Raw genomic sequence first — 21,885 nt, forward strand, 5'->3', positions numbered from 1 at the left:
AGGTGGTGTTTAGTGTTAGGTTTCCATGTTATAGAGATGGCCTTGACACTGGCAGACGGGCCCAAATAATTTTGTACAAAATGTATTTGCCAATTTACAAAATGAGCGTAGCATTAGCACCAGAATATTTTCTATAACTATGGCATTATTGTACTTTATTTGTGTTTGCAGAGTGCTGTTGCATTGTGTTTTCTTTCCTCGCGTTTCTAGCCATGGCGACGTGTGCCTGTGCATTGGGATGTGCTGACTGACCCCCTTTTTCTTGCAGTTGCATAATGAAGGAGCCACCTGTGTCTGGATGGTGGACAACAAAACCGTGGAAGCTGCTCGTGCTTCTTGGCAGATCAAACAATCAATCCTCTACTAGTGGTTTGTCGGAGCCATCTAGAGCCTGCTCGCTATATATGCATGCCCTCACATAACCACTGCTCCCAACACCTCGTAACAACTAGATCAGAACGGTTTAGATGGCGGGCAATTCGTAAGGTGATCATCCTACTTCTCTTAATCCAATGATGCGCTCCCTCTCAAAGTCAGTCAAGTGGGCAAAATCTCTGAGTTCATCGTAGATACATGTCTAGCAGTCACCAAAAGGTGCACTACCCAAAAGTAGCCTCTGAGTGCCTTTTTATAGGGCAATGGGGAAGCAATTTTATGCTCTCTTGTGGTAAGACCCAGTGTTTAATAAGACCACACCTGTAATCATTTAGATGTCTGCCTGAGACATAACTGCATGCAGAGTTTGCAGCAATTTGACATTTCTATCTGGGTGTGGTATTTTTTTGTTTGTTAATGATGTAGTAGTGATAGATATTAGGAACTGCAGGGCCCCTATGTGCCCTCAAAAGGAGTGTAGGTTAGTAAGCTTGGTAAGTTCCATGTCATTGAAACCCTACCAACTTTTATACTCCAAAATATATTAAAAGACAATATAGTGATTTTTTTCATTGGTGAGCGCGGGAGGATTAACTTCGATTGGATTCCAAAATACACTGTACCAATAGATTGTCTACACGTGTAAAAGAAAAACATGAATAAAGGAAACTGTCTCCAAGGTTTATCATTTTATTAGGTGCTGAAAATGCACAATCATTTGTTATAGGCCTCTCAGTGCAACCAGTTTTCAGGTTGTTCAGACTGTATATGGTGTATTCACAGGCAGATTTCCAGTAAGTCACATTTCAAGTTTTCCAGATGATTGAGAGTCAAGCAGACGATGGCAGACTCTTAGCATCTCTCTCTTTGGCTTCTATTAGGAGACGAAAAAAGACAGTTATTCTCAGAAAGAGGACTAAGACCCCTTTCACACGGGTGAGAATGTATTAAGAATGCTATTATTTTCCCTTATAACCATTTTATAAGGGAAAATAATAAAATGAATAGAACACCTAAACCAAACCCGAACTTCAGTGAAGACGTTCGGGTCTGGGTACCACATTCAGTTTTTTCTCACGCGTGTGCAAAACTGAACAACGCAATTGAGATCCTACTCGCGTGGGTTACCCGCAATGCACATGCAACGCATCCGGAGCAAATCCGGGACACCCATGTAAAAGAGGCCTAAGGCTGGGTTCACACGGGAGTGACGGATTGGCTCAGGGTGCGTTCAGGGTGCGTTCAGTGAAACTCGCACCATTTTGTAAGAAAGTTCAGTCAATTTTGTCTGCGATTGTGTTCAGTTTTTTCTGCGCGGGTGCAATGCGTTTTAATGCTTTTTTCGCGCGTGATAAAAAACTAAAGGTTTACAAACAACATCTCTTAGGCCCCTTTCACACGGGCGAGTTTTCCGTGCGGGTGCGATGCGTGCGGTGAACGCATTGCACCCGCACTGAATCCTGACCCATTCATTTCTATGGGGCTGTGCACACGAGCGGTGATTTTCACGCATCACTTATGCGTTGCGTGAAAATCGCAGCATGCTCCTCTTTGTGCGTTTTTCACGTAATGCAGGCCCTATAGAAATGAATGGGGTTGCGTGAAAATCGCATGCATCCGCAAGCAAGTGCGGATGCGGTGCGATTTTCACGCATGGGTTCTAGGTGACAGTCTATTCACTGTATTATTTTCCCTTATAACATGGTTATAAGGGAAAATAATAGCATTCTGAATACAGAATGCTTAGTATAATAGTGCTGGAAGGGTTAAAAATAATAAAAAAGTTAACTCACCTTCTCCTCCTGTTCGCGTAGAGGCCGGTCTGTTCTTTAGCTGTGGCTGAAGGACCTTTGATGACGTCAGATCACATGCTCCATCACCATGGTGATGGACCATGTGATTGGAGCATGTGATCTGATGTCACCTCAGGTCATTCAGTCCACAGCTAAAGAACAGACCGGGATCTACGCTAACAAGAGGAGAAGGTGAGTTAACTTTTTTATTATTTTTAACCCTTCCAGCACTATTATACTAAGCATTCTGTATTCAGAATGCTATTATTTTCCCTTATAACCATGTTATAAGGGAAAATAATACAATCTTCAGAACATCAATCCCAAGCCCGAACTTCTGTGAAGAAGTTCGGGTCTGGGTACCAAACATGCGTGATTTTTCTCACGCGAGTGCAAAACGCATGACAATGTTTTGCACTCGCGCGGAAAAATCGCGCATTTTCCCGCAACGCACCCGCCTCTTATCCGGGCAAAAAACATGACGCCCGTGTGAAAGAGGCCTTAGGCCTCTTTCACACGGGCGTCATGTTTTTTGCCCGGATAAGAGGCGGGTGCGTTGCGGTAAAATGCGCAATTTTCCCGCGCGAGTGCAAAACACTGTCATGCGTTTTGCACTCGCGTGAGAAAAATCGCGCATGTTTGGTACCCAGACCCGAACTTCTTCACAGAAGTTCGGGCTTGGGATTGATGTTCTGAAGATTGTATTATTTTCCCTTATAACATGGTTATAAGGGAAAATAATAGCATTCTGACTACAGAATGCATAGTATAATAGTGCTGAAAGGGTTAAAAATAATAAAAAAGTTAACTCACCTTCTCCTCTTGTTCGGGTAGATGCCGGTCTGTTCTTTAGCTGTGGACTGAATGACCTGAGGTGACGTCAGATCACATGCTCCAATCACATGGTCCATCACCGTGGTGATGGAGCATGTGATCTGACGTCATCAAAGGTCCTTTAGCCCACAGATAAAGAACAGACCGGCCTCTACGCTAACAAGAGGAGAAGGTGAGTTAACTTTTTTTTTTATTATTTTTAACCCTTCCAGCACTATCATACTCTGCATTCTGTAGTCAGAATGCTATTATTTTCCCTTATAACCATGTTATAAGGGAAAATAATACAGTGAATAGACTGTCACCTAGCAACCATGCGTGAAAATCGCACCGCATCCGCACTTGCTTGCGGATGCATGCGATTTTCACGCAACCCCATTCATTTCTATAGGGCCTGCGTTACGTGAAAAACGCACAAAGAGGAGCATGCTGAGATTTTCACGCAACGCACAAGTGATGCGTGAAAATCACCGCTCATGTGCACAGCCCGATAGAAATGAATGGGTCAGGATTCAGTGCGGGTGCAGTGCGTTCACCGCACGCATCGCACCCGCACGGAAAACTCGCCCGTGTGAAAGGGGCCTTAGCAACCATCAGTGAAAAACGCATTGCATCCGCACCTGCTTGCGGATGCAATGCGTTTTTCACGCAGCCCCATTCACTTCTATGGAGCCAGGGCATGCGCTAAAAACGCAGAATATAGAACATGCTGCGATTTTCACGCAACGCAGAACTGATGCGTGAAAAACAACGCTCATGTGCACAGACCCATTGAAATGAATGGGTCAGGATTCAGTGCGGGTGCTATGCGTTCACGTCACGCATTGCACCCGCGCGGAAATCACGCTCGTGTGAAAGGGACCTAAGGGTTCCCATACAACGTGCCCGGCTGCATGATCCATATGTGGAATACTGCTAATTGCCGCTCTGCACCTGTATTTATAGGTGCTATGTCATTAGTAAATTTGCCCCACTGTGTTTTTAATTAATGTTGAAATAAAGATGAACTGATTGTATCTTCTCTAAATGCTGGACTACCAGAAGCTAGCCCAATCCTTTGATATTTAGGGTGTATCCATTTTTTAACATTTGTCCTCCAGCTTCCTCACCTGCTTCCTGCTGCACTGTTTTAACTGCCTGGCTTTCTTGACTGATCTTCTGGTCCACATCTGTCAACGTTCACAAGGACTGAGTGACGTGTGCGACTGCAGCCAATGACAGGCCTCAGTGGTGGCATGTCCCCAAGGAGCTCAGCAAGGAGCTCATCACTGCTGAGTCATGTCACTGACTGCAGTGGCACATGTGATCCTATCCATGTGAAAGTTGACAGAGAGAGAGACCAGAAGACCAGTGAAGCCAGGGATCTGGAATGGAGAAATGGGGAGCAGGTGAGTATGGATTTATTTTATTCACAAAGCAAAAAAAGTTTGGCAGCCCTCTTAATGTCTATGGGTGCAGCTAGCTTGGGACCTCCACCAATACAGAGAATGGGGGCTCCTATGTGCTTGTCCTGATGAAGCATGCAACCCGCCACTCTATTTATTCTCTATGGGACTGCTTAAAATAGCCGAGTACAGTATAAATATTTTTATATTGTTATACACTGTAGTGTATCTTACTATGCTACAGTTTCCATTTTATATTTTTGGGAACATTTGTTTGACCCCCAACATTTTTTTTTATTGATGACTGGGAATAATTTAGAATGAGGGGGAAAAAAAGACACCTCATGAAATGAGTGATGTTCCCATCCCTGTTCCTTCTGGCCCTCTGGGGAGGTCATCTGTGGTCATGTACACCGCTGCAGCCATTCCACTGACCACTGAGCCTGACTATTTCCTCAATCACAGTCATCTAACTTTTTTCATGGGTTACCCTTTAATAGCGTTATACAGATTTATGTAAATATGGTTGCATGGCTTAAAAATGAATAACTATGCACCTTTTTATTATACTTTTTATTTCTCACCATATTTAGAATCTCAGAGATCTTCCTGAGTTGCATATAGAAATCCATGTATATACTCTATGTTGTGTAGCTGTTTATGTTGCCTACGTTGGTCTTTTAACTTACCAGCCGCGTGGCGCATTCCACGGTGCAAGGCATCACCTGTCTGAGGCATTTTTTGTTCATTTATTTGAAATGTCAGATTCGTGCCAGTCACTAAAATACAAAACAGAGCAGTCTAGTCATTAACTGTTATCTAAGACTGTGTTCACGGCACATTTTCGTGCACGTTTAAACGTATACATTGGAAAAAAGAGGACGGAACGCGTTCTACACTTTTCAATTCATCCAGTGCATAAAAAATAAAACATATACCTTACATGGATACTTTTTTTTTCCCAATAGGACCCTATGGTGACAGATGCCACTCATTTGCCAGAGGCATCTGTTTAATGCATATATGTTAAATGTGGAGTAAATCATGATGTTAATGCAGTTTTGGTAGCAATTCTCAAGGTTTATGTAAATAGGCCTCTTACACTATAAATTGCCCTTACCAGGGTGTGTGGGTTCAGCTAAGTCACATGACTGCATTCTCCGAGAGCGTTGTGGCTTTAGAGGAGGCCGCCGAACTGGAGGTGCTCCATCTGGTGACAATGAAATGGGAGCGTTAAGTTATTTAACTAACGGGAATAGAGAGGAGGGGCAAGGAAGACCTGAGAAATGAATATTGACAGCAAACAGTAAAGAGTAAATGGTTTGAGAACATTCAGATTAAAAACACATGCAGAATGGAGAAATAAACATCAGGAACGTCAGGAAGAACAAAGCGTGCAGTTATAAACTGAGATGGAAAAAAGCGAAAACAGATGCAGCTAGAAAAATACAGACTCTTGGGTCTATGTGGCGAGTGAGAGGGTGCAGTGTATGGTGTACAGTGTTTGCGGTGAGCACTGGGCAGTTCCCACCTCCCACTGGGGGGGCCGCCTCTTTCCCAGGTTCTCTGATTCGAGGTTTGGGCACTGGGATTTCCTTCCTCGTCTCTTCTGAACTTTCGGTCTCGCTGTGCACCCCCCCACAAGACACTTTCCTACCTCGTGGGGCAGCAACTGGCCGAAGTTCTGCAGAAGGGGGGCAGGAATCAGTAAGACCCCCCTGGAAAAACAAGGGAGGGGAAGGTGCAGTGAATTGGATGTGAATTAGACAGTCCATGGTATACAGGGCAAACTGATTTTTGCTGCAACGTGGTAGAAAAAAACATATCCTATCACTAGCTCTTTGTGTTGGAGAACATTTCATTTACCAACAGAAAGGAGATACAGAAATATTTGTGGTGACATTATGATTTGCCCAGCCTTGCCATTAAATTGGGCTGACATTGGAACCCAGCATCTACAGCTCAGTTCTACATGCCGTTTGTACATATTCTCAACTACAGTACTCCATTCTTTCAACTCTTTCTTTCATTTCACTATGCAAAGAGGTATCTCCCAAGAAAGAGAACAATCTCGCCAGTGGCACCTATTGGAAGTGGCTCTCTATGAGTCAAGATCCGACTTTCCAGCAAGCCTTGGGATTTGACAAGGGGATATAGCCAGGCCAGATATCTTGGGAGACACCTCTCTGCACATTCCTTTCCTATGGAGCATTGCCAATAAGTCTCCATATCATGGAGTACTTTCAGTAAGTCTCCATACAGGACAGGTCTCTTTAAGGAGATTCAGCACCTTTCTTAAGTTTCATCGCACTAGATTTACTGAGAAAGCTTTGATCTCAGCCATCTCATACCTTTCAAGTATAGAAACATACAGAAAGCTCCACTCTTCACCTGTAACCGACCAACATTGATAAATTGGTCAAATAATAGATTATATATTTATAAAAAACTACTTGTACAGTTATTGCTTTAGGTATGTGACTCCTTTCTTCACTATATAACCAGGGTCACCATAATCCAGTTCCGGATCAATTTTTTTCCACATTTCACATAACTTACAGCCACAAGCTAAATTTACTAAGTAAATGAAACATATCAGGTTGGGGTATAATGTAGCGTCCCTCATTGTACTTTTCCATTTGTGCATAGAGGCTGTTTTTATAGTATGATGTTTACATGAAGAGTCATGCAAAATTGCCACCTATGAATGTCATGGTTTGTATTGTCCAAGTTTTCAGCCAGGTCTGTCAATACCTTGTTCTAAACATATGACGTCTGGTTAAAATTTTGATTATCTCACAGTGAATAGTCATTGGATAATGAACTGCTTTGGAATAAAGTCTTAAAGGGATTGTCTGCTTTTTACTGTTGATCATTAATATCAGATTGGTGGGCTCTGACTCCCGACACTCCCACCAATCATCTGTTTGAAGAGCGAGCAGCGCTGCCTTCTCTGCTCTGTTTACCTGCTTGCCGCAACAGTTGCAGTGGTGAGCAGGTGTAATTACAAGTATGGTGTCCTGAGGATAGGTCATCAATAGTAAAAAGTGGACAACCCCTTTAAAACTATTGTGTACGTGTCTAACTTCCTGATTTCTGCATTACTGTCCCCATATACGTTCCAACTGTTACTATGGCACCCCCGGTAAGTCTGGTTTTTAAAGGCTACGAATAGTGTTATTACCTCTTCTCTTGATAAATTCTTCTGATTGTTTCTGTCTCCGTTGGAGAAACAAGGCTGTCTGTCCTCAAACGTAGCACCCTCCTCTGAGAGACAGAGAGAGAGAGCGAGAGACAGAGAGAGAAGGGACAGGAAGGTGTGGGGAATTGGGGGGACAATGCCGATACACATAGAAAGCACACAGAGTGGGGAAAAATTGGGGAGTACCAGAAAAAAGACAAAGAGCCAGCATGGACTGAACTGCTTATGAGACCAAGAAAGAGATCAGAGATATGGAGTGTAATATGGAATGTAAGAAATAGAAAAAAGAAGGGATAGATAAGACAGGACTAAGTAAATACTTACCCCCATCCCCAGAGGAGCGCCTTCTGTCATCAGGAACACAATTAGTTCCTCCTGCCGTTTCCATCTGAAATCAAGGTACAGAAATGTAAATTCATCATGAAGAGAGCACAGATATGTAATCAGTAGAATTAAAACATGGCATAAATAGAATCAGCTTCTTTCCATAAGTATTCCACTACATACCTCCTTCCACACACGGACTCCATCCATTCCAGGAAGCGGAACTCCTCGTACTCTTGCAGGCTGCACTTCTTCCAGTGGTGGTTCACAAGACTAAAAAGTAAAAAAATCTAGTAGTAAAAAATATAATTTTATGGTATGGTCTCTTCATTGTGGTCCAGTTATCCAGGTTTGTGCCATTTGACTGCAGTTTTTCTACTCTTTATTGATGCTGTATTGAGCATTATTTTTAAGCACTTACCGGTGTCCCTCTGCCTGGCAAGCCCCTCACTCCTCCCATAATGTGGAGTTCAGCACCATTGCTGACTGTTGTCCCATTAGTAATTGGAAAGTTCTCCAGCTTCATGTGATCTGAAGGTTCAGGACCAGGGGAAGGTGGAGGCACAGTTCTTCCCCTGTCTCGTTCTCTCTTTGGGGTCCGGCTTCTGCGGAAATGGAACAAGCTCCTACGCCTTCTTTTGGGGGGAGCATCCGTTTCACTTTGTGGAGCTGAAGATACACTGATGAACATGTAATGGGTTGAGTCACATCTTGTATGATGTAAGAGCTACACTGCTATAAGGATTTTGTCCAAATAATTTTTATCATACCTGTTTGATTGTGTTAACACTGTCCGATGGAAAAACTCATCCAAGCCTTCATCTATAGCAGGATCAGGGCGTTCTGAGTCAGATGCTGGACCTCGGACCTGGTGAATGAAGCAAAATTGTCACGCATCCCTAATGACTATGCAATGTGATGAATGTAAATGTATCATCATACTCACCTTGCCTCCTCCTGGTGCTCTACGGGATTGTTGTTTCGGCCTGTCCCGGGTCTGGTGCTGCAGTTTACTCCCTTCTGTGGGTAGTTCAGAAAGACCTTCTAGAGATACGCTTAGAGAGCGAGAGAGCTGACTGCTAGCAGATGAGGAGAGCGCGGGTGGAGAACTGAGTTCACGGGAGCCAGGGGAACCCAAATCTAGGGTCTTGGGGCTTAATTCCTGCTCACTCACACCTACCAAATGAGGGGCATATGGATTTAGTTAATATTATAATATAATAATATGTCAATAAGTTAATATGTCTTTCAGCCATAAGAGAAAAGTAAAGGGATGTTTTCCACAAAGCATACAGAATGAAGAAGTATAAGTTGAAGCTGTGCATGACTTTGAGAAAATAGTACATATGAGAGATCTCACTGATAAATGCAGACACGGGCCGGATTTTCCTGCCTTGAAGACGTTTCTTTATTACCATTGTATCCTGCAGAAAGAAAACAACATAAAAAATAGGGAAAAAAATGTCATACCAGTAAATTGTGGTGGCCTTAACTAAGCAAGTGAAAATGACCGTTGTATGTAAGTTGGACATCTGATGAATATGGTGGTCTTTAAGAAGGTGGGGAAAATACGTATCTAAGAGAAAATATAATGTTGGGAAGTAATCCTCAGTACTAAAGAGCAGAGAGTAGCAGTAGTTAATTTTTTGGGTGGGACTTTGAGATTAATGGCTTGTCCTAAGGATAGGCCATCGATATCTGATTGGTGGGGATCCAACTCCTACCCACCCCCACCGATTAGCTGATAGAAAGGGCTGTAAAGCTGCAGACTGTGCTGCTCAGGGTTTACCGGGCACAGCTCAGTACATATGGAATCCAATGGAACATGACACATTTTTTTCTGAAATATTGAAATGGAAATGCACAGAATAAACCCATCTCCATTTTAAATCAAAGCTATACAGTAGAGGACTCATGCACCTCTTTGGCAGTCCTATTACAGGTCCATGAAAAAAAAAAAGTATTAGAGGGGCTGTCCAGCTGGGCAACATTTTTACTAAAGCTATTGACCGAGCGGTCATCTTGAGCGGTCATCTTCTGCAATCCTGGTTTAAGCCTCTGAGCACAATAATATGTTGGTAGACCATGCACATGTACACTGTATAAGAATTGACCCCAAGTGTCTGAAAGCCAAATACTCAGGCTTACAATGCTGGAATACATCTCTCCTTCATGTGTTTCCTGTTTATTCCTGGGTGGTGTCTGAGGGATATATCCCATAATCCTCTGTTCCTCCTCCATAAGAGCCTGCAGCTGAGATCTATGACGGGCCTGTCAGATTAATGAAATGAGGTAGATATAAAAATATGGATTTTTCTGGTTCAAATACAGTGCATTGATCTTTTTCTGATGTAATGACGTAGAAGTATATATTTATACAAGTCAACTGAAAGGGGTTGTCCAGTTTCCCATATTGATAAGTGAGACCCAGACGATCTGATATTGATGAACCTATCCTGAGAATGGATAAATATGGGAAACAGGAAAATCCCTTTATTGTTCTGTATGACGCCATCCCAAGGGTACATGTACTTGTCTTATAATGGAGTGCTAATTTAGGATATAAGTCCAACTTCACAACCATTTTTATCATTGCAGGCATCTAAAATGAAAAAGTGAAGCAACTTTGCAATAAGTCTTGCTTAAAAATGTCCTACCATTTTTCTTTTAAAGGGTCACTGGGCTTTCATATGTTATAGGGATATATCAAAAATTTAGATCAGCCAGGTCACCACCTATAGAACGAGGACAGAACAGGACAGAACGCGAGTCGGACTCAACAGAAAGTCTATGGGCCCGTCTCATACAGAGACAAGAGAGTACACTAAGCAAGCTCTTCTCTTCCCTCATCGGTGGGGGTCTCAGCGCTCAGACCTCCACAGATCAAAACCTTTGATATGTCTATAACATATCAAAAGTTTCCTGAAAATACAGTGACCCTTTTAAAGAAAAATGGAAGGACATTTTTAAGCAAGACTTATTGCAAAGTAGCTCCACTTTTTTCTGGAACAATATAAAAGAATTGGTTGTGACAGTGGACATAGTCTTTAGGCTTGTCATGATTAATGTGATTCCGTATTGTGGGCTGCTATTCAAACCCATCCCATCATGGCCCTCTTATTATGTCTAATTACCAGCTTTCTATGTGTTCTTTGCATTTCCTGTAGAACTTGCTCCAAAACAGAATTACTGAGACGCGTCATGAGGGACAGCTGTGCAGCCCTAGAATGACAGACAGCATATGTCAATTTTACACAATTTTAGAGGATAGCAAATTGTCGATAGTTTCCAATGCCTTTTCTCTTGATGCATTGAAGAGCATGATCAACTATGCTTTACAATAAAGAGGCATCCTACACAGGCACATACTCAAAATATATAATATCCAAATATAAAATACATTTTTAAAACCATTATGAAACTTTGCTAGCAGCAATTGGTTATTAATTAGAACCAATCAATATTTGATATTATAAAAAAAATGTATGTGTACGTAAATAACCTAAAAAGCTTAAAGCGAATTAAATACTGATGACTTATCCTGAGGCTAGGTCACCAATCTCAGATTGGTGAGGGTCTGACTCCTGGGACCCCAACTTATCAGCTTTTCAAAGGAGCTATGGTGTTCACATAAGCACTGCAGCCTCGTTATAGTACAGCAAGCACATTGGGGGAGATTTATCAAGACCAGTGCTTTCTGCGCTGTTCTTGATATCGCCTGCACTTCTGGCCTAATTTATGATGAGGGTCAGGCAGTCCGTGCGTCTAAACAGAAATAGAAGGCAGCTTGGAGCTGCCATAGATTTTTTAAGCTTTATTTGTGCCAGAAAACTGGAATAAATGAAGATACATTTGTCGTAGCTGGTTGCCATACCTCCTTGCTGTGTCCCCTTTCTGAAAAGTGGTGAGGGCGGCAGAATAAATAGGCGAAACACAACACAAAGCTATGCTGACAGACATATGCTGTCTGTCATTGTGACTTTTTAACGCCACTTTATTGGTGCATGGGAGATGATAAATCTCCCCCCTTGTAAAGCAGCTGTGCTCCGTATTGAAGCTCAGTCCCACTGACTTGCATCTGACTGGGCTGCGCAAAGGCCATGTGACCAATGGACGTGTGGTCACAGGCTGAGGAGGAGGCCAATAGTCGGACCAGATACTGATGACCTATCCTGAGGATAGGTCATCAATGTTTAAAGGGGTTTTCTGAGATTTTTATACCGATGACTAGTGTTGAGCGACAAGATTCGGTTTTGGGTTATCTAAGAATTCCGTTTTGAATTCTGCTACCACGGACCATAAGTTATGGTCCGTGGTAGCGGAAACCATAACAGAATTCTTAGATAACCTGAACCAGAATCTTGTACGCCAAACTTGAAAACACAAGTTCGCTCAACACTAGTCATCAGTATAAAAATCTCAGAAAACCCCTTAAAACTTAAATCATCACTATCTGATTGGTGGGAGTCTGACACCCAGGAACCCCGCCAATCAGCTGTTTGAGAAGGCAGCGCCATCTCTCTGCTTTTCCTAGGCCGAGTGACAATACTTCATGTGTCACGTGGCCTAGGAGCAGCTGGGCCCAAATAAAGTGAATGGGGCTCATATACTGAGACAATTTTATGAAGGAATTTTATTATTAATTCCATGATATATCTATTAGGCCTCTTTCACACAAGTGATATGGATTGTGTCAGTATCTGTTCAGGATAAAAACTGATTGTTTTGCATACAAGTTCAATCAGTTTTGTCTGCAACTGTATTTAGTGTGTGCGTTTTTTCTGCATGGATGCAATCAGTTGTGATGCATTTTTCATGCGCGTAAAGAAAGCTGAAAAAATAACACTCTACATCTCCTACCAACGATCAGTGAAAAACACATTGCATCTGGATATCTTCCATTTCTCACAAAAGCCCCATTCACTTCTATGGAGCCAGAGCTGTGTGAAAAACACACAGTATAGAACAGGCTGCGATTTAGAATACGCCGCTCATGTGCACAGACCAATTGAAATAAATGGTTAGGCTTCAGTCTGCATGCTAAGGGTTTGCTACACGCATCGCATCCGGATGGAAAAGTTGCTTGTTTGAGGAAGCTGTAATGCTCAAATTGCTCCAGTATAAGGCCTCATGCACACAGCCATTGTGCGGCCATTGCGTGCATCGGGGACCGCAATTTGTGGTCCCCAATGCACGGGCAACGTTTGTGCGGTGGCAGGGACGGATCGAGACCCATTAAAATTGAATGGGTCCATGATCCATCTGCACCGCAAACAAATATATTTTTTTGCGGTGCGGAGGCACAGACAGAAACGCCACAGAAGCACTCTGTAGTGCTTCCATGGAGTTCCGTGCCTCCGTTTCGCACAGCATCTTCGGATTGCGGACCCATTCAAGTGAATGGGTCAGCATCTATGATGCAGGGAGCACACGGCCGGTGCCCCCATATTGCGGACCCGCTGTTTGCGGATCGCAATACGGCCACGGCCGGGCAATGGCCGAGTGCATGAGGCCTAAAGCTGGGTGTTGGGGCAAGGTTGGTGTGGGGAATTCTAATTCCTTGCAGCTAACCTCCCTACATCATCCTCAGCATACAGGTATCATTTACTGTACTGAGCTGGTATTCTCCTAAGGAAGTTAGAAGGGGCACAGTAGTAATGACTATTGACAGATTTCCCCTTACCAGATTATTGGAATCACTTCCACTTCTTGTCTTCTTTTTAACTTGGGCTACTTCATTTTTATGATAATGTACTATTAGTTAAATCACTCACGCTCAGTCCATGATGCACAGTGCCTATCCCGCTCCACCTATTTATTCCGACCACTAATTCATGCATTTGTCAAGAAAGTTGGAACCATGTTTTGCTTTTACTTATGTCTGCCTTGCCAGCCTGTAGCCACTGCTATAAACCACTTACCTCAGCTTATTATGTAATTCATTCCCCACCTGCCTAAGCATATCACGTATATGGGGTGGGCTGAGTCCATGTTGTTCTCGAAGCCTGCAGAGCATTGCTCCTCCACGCTGTGCATCCCGCGCCGCTCCCGGGAAGAGATCCTGAGTAGCCTCCCACATGGTGTCTGCAATGTTCTATGTAGAAGGCAAAAAAGATTCATTATGCGGCGTGCCTATACTAAGTTTACAATAATGGTTAGGCCGGGTTCACATCACCATTTAGTTTTCTGTTCTTCTAATCTGTCAGAAGAACAGAAAAAAAACAAAAAAAACACATCTGGGATGGGAGATGGGAGAAGAAGTCCTCCATGCAGGTCGAGAAGAAGTCCTCCATGCAGGTCTTTTTAATCTCATCAATAATAATAGATCTCAGGCAGAAATGGCAAAAACAGATGCAAAATAAGCACAACGGATGTGCAAAACTAAACGGTGATGTGAACGTGGACCCATTGAATGGGCGATGTGGAAGAGAATATTGAGAGTTTTGTAAATCAGATTTGCTTGATATTTCACAAACAGATTTACCACTTCACAATGTGAGTAATACCCTATTGAAGGGGTAGGCAACCTCTGGCACTCCAGCTGTCGTGAAACTACAACTCCCAGCATGCATAATTGCTCTTCTCAGAACTCCCATAAAAATCTGTGGGGCATGCTGGGAATTGTAGTTTCACAACAGCTGGAGTGCCAAAGTTTGCTGACCCCTGCCCTACAGCTATAGCACAGAAGTTTTAAAGAAGGGAGTGTCACACCAACATAAGGCCTCATTCACACATCAGTATTTGGTCAGTGATTTCCATCAGTGACTGTGAGCCAAAACCAGAACTGGAGACTCCACAGACATAAGGTATAAGGGAAAGATCTGCACTTGTTCTGTGTTTTTGACCTGCCCCTGGTTTGGGCTCAAAATCACTTTAAATGCACACTGCCACGAACGTGTGCACTCCATGGCCGTATTGCGGACCGCATTTGCAGGTCCGCAATACACGGGCAACGTTTCGTGTGCATTCCACATCACGGATGCGTACTAATTCACTTCAATGGGTCCGCAATGGGAACGGAAGCACGGAACAGAACCCTACGGGAGCACTATGGAGTACTTCCGTGGGGTTTCATCCCGTACTTCCGTCCCACAAAAAGATAGAACATGTCCTATCTTTTTGCGGAACGGCCAGATCGCGGTCCCATTAAAGTGAATGGGTCAGCGATCCGCTGCGGCTGCCCCACGGACGGTGTTCGTGCATTGCGGCCGCATTTTGCTGGCCGCAGCACGGCCACGGGGCGCACACGTTCGTGTGCAGGAGGCCTAACAGTCATAGATTTTTATTTACTGAATACCTGCAATTCCCTGTCCACTGCTCGAGACAGTTCATACGAGACTGTCTCAAGGAGCCTCTGAGCAGGGCCTGAAGGAGACAGCCAGCTGCCTGCTTCCAGGAGACGTGGTAATAACTGAAAGAAAGAAGAGCAAATTCAATCGAATTAGAGAGTGAAGCACTAGACAGAACTTTTTTTAAACTGCGTGTATCTATGCTGAAGTAGTCATATTTACGGAACTGTAAAAATGATAGAGGCAAGCAGGAGCTGAAGACATCTTTCTCCAATATGATGCTTGAATGCCCCCTTGAACTGGGTATGCCCCACAGCTTTCTATTCTACAGTCATGAAAAAAGAGGGTCATCAATATACAGTAAATCACTGCTCAACCCCTATAATCGTGGGATAACCCCTTTAAAGAATAATGTAGTGGCTGTTTTGTATGCCTTGTGTAAGGGCTCGTTCACACGACGGCGTGAAGCCCGTGCTGTGGACCGCAAATTGCAGTCCGCAATGCACGGGCACCTTCCGTGGGGCAGGCTCATGGGGATCGCAGACCCGTTCACTTGAATAGGTCCACGATCCCTCCGTTCCGCAAAAAGATAGAGCATGCTCTATCTTTTTGCGGTGCGGAGGCACGGAACGGAGCCCCAGAAAGCACTCCATAGTGCTTCTGTAGTGTTCCGTTCCGCATCTCCGGATTTGCGGACCCATTGAAATAATTGGGCCCGCATCCGTGATGCGGAATGACAAATGCGGTCCGCAATACTGGGAACAGGACACCAACAGTCGTGTGAACGAGCCCTAAAGCTGTGTTAATTGAGGTGTCGGGGGAGGGCAGGCTCTCACCACACTGCACTGCTCGGCTTTGAGTCGTATCTAAGGGTAAATAGTGATAGGTCAGTGCCATAGAACTTGTGTCCCCTAACTCACAAGAGTGCACACACAATGCAGTGTATTCCTATGTGATGCAGCTTCACACAGCTCTTCCTGCCTCCTGCTTGTTATAGGTGTTTTCTATCAGCTCTTAGAAGCACAAGGACTTACAGTATTTCTTATAGTAAATGATGGAGAATTGGGCACAAGGAACATATAGGGGTTTCTATTAATTTAAATAAAAAACAAATTCAATATGAATCTATGGGTTCTGCAGCTGACAATAGATAATGACATGAAAGAAGAAAAACCTCAGAAGCTCAGATTTACTAATATGCCAGTGCCTACAATCTGTCTAAAAAGTGGTACAAATTGGTGCAATTTTGGCGCAAATAGGGTTTCTCCATTTTTCTGATTTGCTCCAAAAGGGGGGAAGTTTAGCACAAAGAGGTGGAACTTTGTAGGAAAGGGGCCAAGATGGTAAGATGTGCCACTTTGCGCCAACAGTGCGTGACAATTCTGGTGTAAATCTCTGTCTCAAAAGTAAGCGAACAAATAGTTGGTAGAGAGTCCGAGAAAAGTGTCTGTCCCTGCACCACATGTATCATCCGCCTGATCCCCAGTGATAAGTCCAGACAGCCTGTCTAAGCTCACTCCATCTTTAGGATTCGTAATCTGGGTCAGAGTGTTCAAATATATCATGGATAGAACAGGGTATTTTATACCATATTACCGTATAAAGCTGTGAATAAAATGCTCTTTTTCCAAGTCATTGAAACACCTGCTTTCTGCAGTTATTTCCGCCTTTTTATAATGGCATGCTGACTTAGCAAGAAAAACATATAAAACAGGCTAACTATGCATTTTTTTTTATTTTATAAAGGTCACATTTACTGCATCTGTGATATTAAACAAACCCTATCTGCCTTTTTCTAATTATCTTAAAGGAAATGTGTCACCAAAAATGTTATCTCCCAGTTAAAACCAGATAGCGACACGCTTTTTATTTTCTGGTTACAGATTTATTTATTCTATTTCCTGAACATGAATATGGGGGCGGCCATCTTGCCTGAGTTGTTCTTAACAGCATTTAGAAGGCATTGAGAAAACTGCTTTACGGCTGCCCCATGGCCCATAGACAGAATGGTCAGAAGGGGATATCATTGACTTTTATGGCAGATATGTCTAGACATGCTCTGTGACCTGTGCGAGGTCATTGTACAAGGAAAGAATAGATAAGCTCTGATAACCACCTGTTGTGAACGCTGGATCCTGTCTTATCTGTCATTCTAATCCTGCCTGTAATGATATCACCGCTGTGTATAGATAAGCAGATAACTGCAGTAAAGTGATCTGTACAGGCCAAGAAGTGGCGCTTATTATTTGGCTTAGTGGTCAGTGCGAAAACTGCAGGATTTTATTGTTTTTGATTAAATATAGATATTGACATGGAAAATAAAAAATTATTTAAAAATATATTAAACAACAGGTCATTTTCTGATGACACATTTCCTTACAATACATACGGCATTGAAAATAATTTGTTGGTGGGGCCTGGATGAACATGTCTGTTACACAAGATACTCTGCATTTGACTACATGTAATCCCTAAGGTTTGTCTTTTTATTTTATTGCTATGCAATGACATTTTCCAATTCTCCAATGTGCCTATAAGGCCTCTTTCACACTACAGTTTTTTGCGTTCCGTATACGGTCCGTTTTTTGCGTTCCGTATACGGTCCGTATACGGAACCATTCATTTCAATGGTTCCGCAAAAAAACGGAATGTGTTCCGTATGCATTCCGTTTCCGTATTTCCGTTTTTCCGTTCCGTTGAAAAGATAGAACATGTCCTATATTTGGCCGAGAATCACAGTCCGTGGCTCCATTCAAGTCAATGGGGCCGCAAAAAAAACGGAACACATACGGAAATGCATCCGTATGTCTTCCGTATCCGTTCCGTTTTTTGCGGAACCATCAATTGAAAATGTTATGCCCAGCCCAATTTTTTATATGAAATTACTGTATACTGTATTTGCCATACGGAAAAACGGAACGGAACAACGGAACGGAAACGGAACCACAACGGAAGCAAAAAACGGAACAACGGATCCGTGAAAAACGGAACGCAAAACACTGAATGCAACATACTGTAGTGTGAAAGAGGCCTAAGACGGCATGTAAAACTCACAGCGCGACAGTTCTTGGCATCTCTGAGGAGCTGTCTCGCACATATGATGTCTTCTTGTACAGTTTCCAGGTCACAGGAGCGCAGAGCATTGATGTGATCTTGTATCAACATGGACAGTGTTTGTAGCATCTAATGGTTCAAGAAGAATAGGAGGACTTGTCAAAGAAGATATAAGGGTAGGCACAGAGGAAGCAGCGGAAAGCAAGCATACCGCACCTGTTCCGCACTGCTTGTCACACCCTGTTGAAGCCGGAGGGCTCTTTGGTCAGAGACAGCCAATGTCTGAGAGTTTCGAAGGAGACAGCTATGTATCTGTGAGAACAAGCATTGTATTAGTATATTTATATATATATAGTATAATGATGATATTCTATTATAAATACTGTATGTCAAATACAAATCACTGCATCTAGTAAAGAACTAAAATTGTGTCCAAAATATCTATATTATGTACTTAAGTATCTTTATTATGCCTTCCAGACCAGAACCGCAATGCAAAATCTGCATTGCATTTATAATTCTGCATGGGTACCCCTGCAGTCTTTGTAACCCCTATAGTTATGACTAGAGATGAGCGAATTTCCACTTATGAAATTCGTTCACGCTTCGTTTACTGGTATAAGGTGAATTGCGTTATGGATTCCGTTACCACGGACCATAATGCAATTCAATGACGGAATGCATGACGGAATGCCTTTAAAGGCATTCCGTTATTCATTCCGTCATAATCGGCGGCATAACGGATCCGTCCCGTTTCCGTTATGCAGGAGAGGACTTCCCTGCATAACGGAAACAAGACAGATCTGTTTTGCAGCCCATAGACTTCTATTATGATGGTAACGGAATGCATAACGCAATTCACCTTTTACCAACACACAAAGTGTGAACGAATTTCAAAATATGAAATTCGCTCATCTCTAGTTATGATGCTTCATGCTCCATTTTGATAATACGCACGTAATCTCACATAAATTATTTATGTTCAGTAACATACTAGCTACTTAAACATACGCTACAGAAAATTAAAGCGTGTCTATTTAGAGGTTGCCACAGTATTAGGGCTCATGCACAACCGTATGTATTTTGCGGTCCGCAAAAAACACTGAAGACGTCCGTTTGCATTCCGTATTTTGCGGAAAGGAATAGCTGTCCCCTAATAGAACAGTCCTATTCTTGTCCGTAATAAGGATAGGACATGTTCTATTTTTTGCGGAACGGAAATACGGACGATGGAAACAGAATGCACACATTGAAATGAATGGTTCCGTATACAGTCTGCAAAAAAAATACTGAACGGACACGGAAAGAAAATACGTTTGTGTGCATGAGCCCTTAGGGATTTCCTTTGCGAGCAGATCCCTCATCCAGTTATTGGGTCACCTGCAAGCATGAACGCCTAGAGCATTTTCAGATGCTCATGGCTGGCCTGCAGCTTACTGACCAGGTATATACAATGTTATGACTATAGCCTATAGCCTGACATCAGTAGAACAGATCGGTGACGGTAAACCTAACCCATATATGAGGGCCTAAGATGCAACTTTTGACCCCATCCAGGGTTTGACCATTATAACATGTGTGGCTTATGTGGCCACCATTCTCCTGCAATCAGAGTACCTTGTAATTGGTATAGGCAGTGGTCCGATTAGTCAGACTCCCACCAATACATTTTTCATTGCAGAAAATCATAAATGTAAGGCCCTTAAAGGGGTTGGGACACTTCAGCAAATAGTATTTATCATATAGACAAAATTAACACAAGGCACTTACTAATGTATTGTGATTGTCCATATTGCCTCCTTTGCTGGCTTCATTTTTCCATCACATTATACCCTGCTTGTTTCCAGGGAATATGATCACCCCACCATCCAGCAGCAGTTGCAGTGCTTGTACAGTATAGAAAAAAGTTCTGGAGTATGCGCACTCCCATGGTCTCGGCCACCAGAGAGGCTGACACTTTTTTTTCCTATAGTGTGCAAGCACGGATTGAACCCCTGGAAATGATCCTTGTATAATGTGATGGAAAAATGAATCCAGCCAGCAAAGGAAGCAATATGGACAATCACAATACATTAGTAAGTGCCTTGTATTAACGTTGTCTACATGATAAATGCCATTTGCTGAAGTATGGCAACCCGTTTAGGTAATGCTGATGATACTCACATTTTGATCATATAAAAATGTGACTCTGAGGTCTGAAGAGTATAATACAGAATTCTGTGGGCTTGCACTGCGACCGTGCCACTCTGTTCTATGCACTCTGCATTCCATACTTATATATTGCCCTAAACAGCGGTCTATAACTTGCTAAGAAATGCATTGCACCATTTGTTGAATACATGAGTTACATAGATTGTATCCGTGTTACCTTCCTCCAGGCACTTTCAGCTCTCTCAGGGTGTCTCTGGTATGCCTGGCAAATGTCACCAACAGGAAAGGACATGAAGCGCAGGGTTCTATTTCTGTGTGATATCAGAGTTATTTTGTGTGATGACCAGATGAAACGTAGAAGCATAAAAGTTGGTGACAATAATTTGCTGTTAACTCACTTCTCAAGAGCTCGAGCTACATCCATAAATCCAGAAGCGGAAACAGCATTCCTGTCCCAAAGAACAGACCTGAAAGCAACGGTATGGAAGAAAGGCAGTTACTGCAAACAATATACTGTGTATACATGTGCAGCAGAAACGTAAGTTCAGGACCAACTGGCAATAGACCCCACAGGGAAAATTCTAGGTGGGCCAATGCCCTGGAGGCCACCAGACCCCCCATCACGGCTGGCAGCTGCGTACAAAATTATCTGATGTTCTTAGCATTAAAAAAAATGCTAGGAGTATCAGGTACTTAAGTACCCTCCAGCAGCCGCAAGTTCCCTCCTGAATTCAACCGTATCGCCATCCTCAGGGCAGTGATACAGTTGAATGCTGTGGTGAAGGTGGCAGTATTTTGTGCTGCACTGTGGTATTTGGTTCTGCTGGGGCAGTATTTTGTGCTGCACTGTGGTATTTGGTTCTGCTGGGGTGGTATATTGTGCTGCACTGTGGTATTTGGTTCTGCTGGGGCAGTATTTTGTGCTGCACTGTGGTATTTGGTTCTGCTGGGGCTGTATAATGTGCTGCACTGTGGTATTTGGTTCTGCTGGGGTGGTATATTGTGCTGCACTGTGGTATTTGGTTCTGCTGGGGCAGTATTTTGTGCTGCACTGTGGTATTTGGTTCTGCTGGGGTGGTGTATTGTGCTGTACTGTGGTATTTGGTTCTGCTGGGGCAGTATTTTGTGCTGCACTGTGGTATTTGGTTCTGCTGGGGTGGTATATTGTGCTGCACTGTGGTATTTGGTTCTGCTGGGGCAGTATTTTGTGCTGCACTGTGGTATTTGGTTCTGCTGGGGCTGTATAATGTGCTGCACTGTGGTATTTGGTTCTGCTGGGGTGGTATATTGTGCTGCACTGTGGTATTTGGTTCTGCTGGGGCAGTATTTTGTGCTGCACTGTGGTATTTGGTTCTGCTGGGGTGGTATATTGTGCTGCACTGTGGTATTTGGTTCTGCTGGGGTGGTATATTGTGCTGCACTGTAGTATTTGGTTCTGCTGGGGCTGTATTATGTGCTGTACTGTGGTATTTGGTTCT

General features: G+C 43.2%; 1 protein-coding gene across 1 annotated transcript in view; it reads right to left on the minus strand.

Annotated features, from left to right (window-relative positions):
• Positions 1 to 1,058: 1,058 nt before the first annotated feature.
• Positions 1,059 to 21,885, minus strand: part of CARMIL3 (capping protein regulator and myosin 1 linker 3) — a 95,609-nt gene continuing 74,782 nt past the window's right edge. Inside the window, exons 22-40 of the mRNA XM_044287936.1 lie at positions 20,806 to 20,874; positions 20,625 to 20,718; positions 18,473 to 18,568; positions 18,257 to 18,385; positions 15,211 to 15,324; positions 13,835 to 14,007; positions 11,048 to 11,135; positions 10,062 to 10,184; positions 9,274 to 9,337; positions 8,860 to 9,089; positions 8,684 to 8,781; positions 8,335 to 8,593; positions 8,097 to 8,186; positions 7,914 to 7,977; positions 7,572 to 7,654; positions 6,045 to 6,105; positions 5,508 to 5,597; positions 5,077 to 5,166; positions 1,059 to 1,249 (exon numbers count right to left, since the gene is read on the minus strand). Of these exons, the coding sequence (XP_044143871.1) occupies positions 1,206 to 1,249; positions 5,077 to 5,166; positions 5,508 to 5,597; positions 6,045 to 6,105; positions 7,572 to 7,654; positions 7,914 to 7,977; positions 8,097 to 8,186; positions 8,335 to 8,593; positions 8,684 to 8,781; positions 8,860 to 9,089; positions 9,274 to 9,337; positions 10,062 to 10,184; positions 11,048 to 11,135; positions 13,835 to 14,007; positions 15,211 to 15,324; positions 18,257 to 18,385; positions 18,473 to 18,568; positions 20,625 to 20,718; positions 20,806 to 20,874 (2,059 nt within the window). The 3' untranslated portion in view covers positions 1,059 to 1,205. The remainder of the gene's footprint in view (positions 1,250 to 5,076; positions 5,167 to 5,507; positions 5,598 to 6,044; positions 6,106 to 7,571; positions 7,655 to 7,913; positions 7,978 to 8,096; positions 8,187 to 8,334; positions 8,594 to 8,683; positions 8,782 to 8,859; positions 9,090 to 9,273; positions 9,338 to 10,061; positions 10,185 to 11,047; positions 11,136 to 13,834; positions 14,008 to 15,210; positions 15,325 to 18,256; positions 18,386 to 18,472; positions 18,569 to 20,624; positions 20,719 to 20,805; positions 20,875 to 21,885) is intronic.

Source organism: Bufo gargarizans, chromosome 1 (genome assembly GCF_014858855.1).
Source record: "Bufo gargarizans isolate SCDJY-AF-19 chromosome 1, ASM1485885v1, whole genome shotgun sequence".
NCBI lineage: Eukaryota > Metazoa > Chordata > Amphibia > Anura > Bufonidae > Bufo > Bufo gargarizans.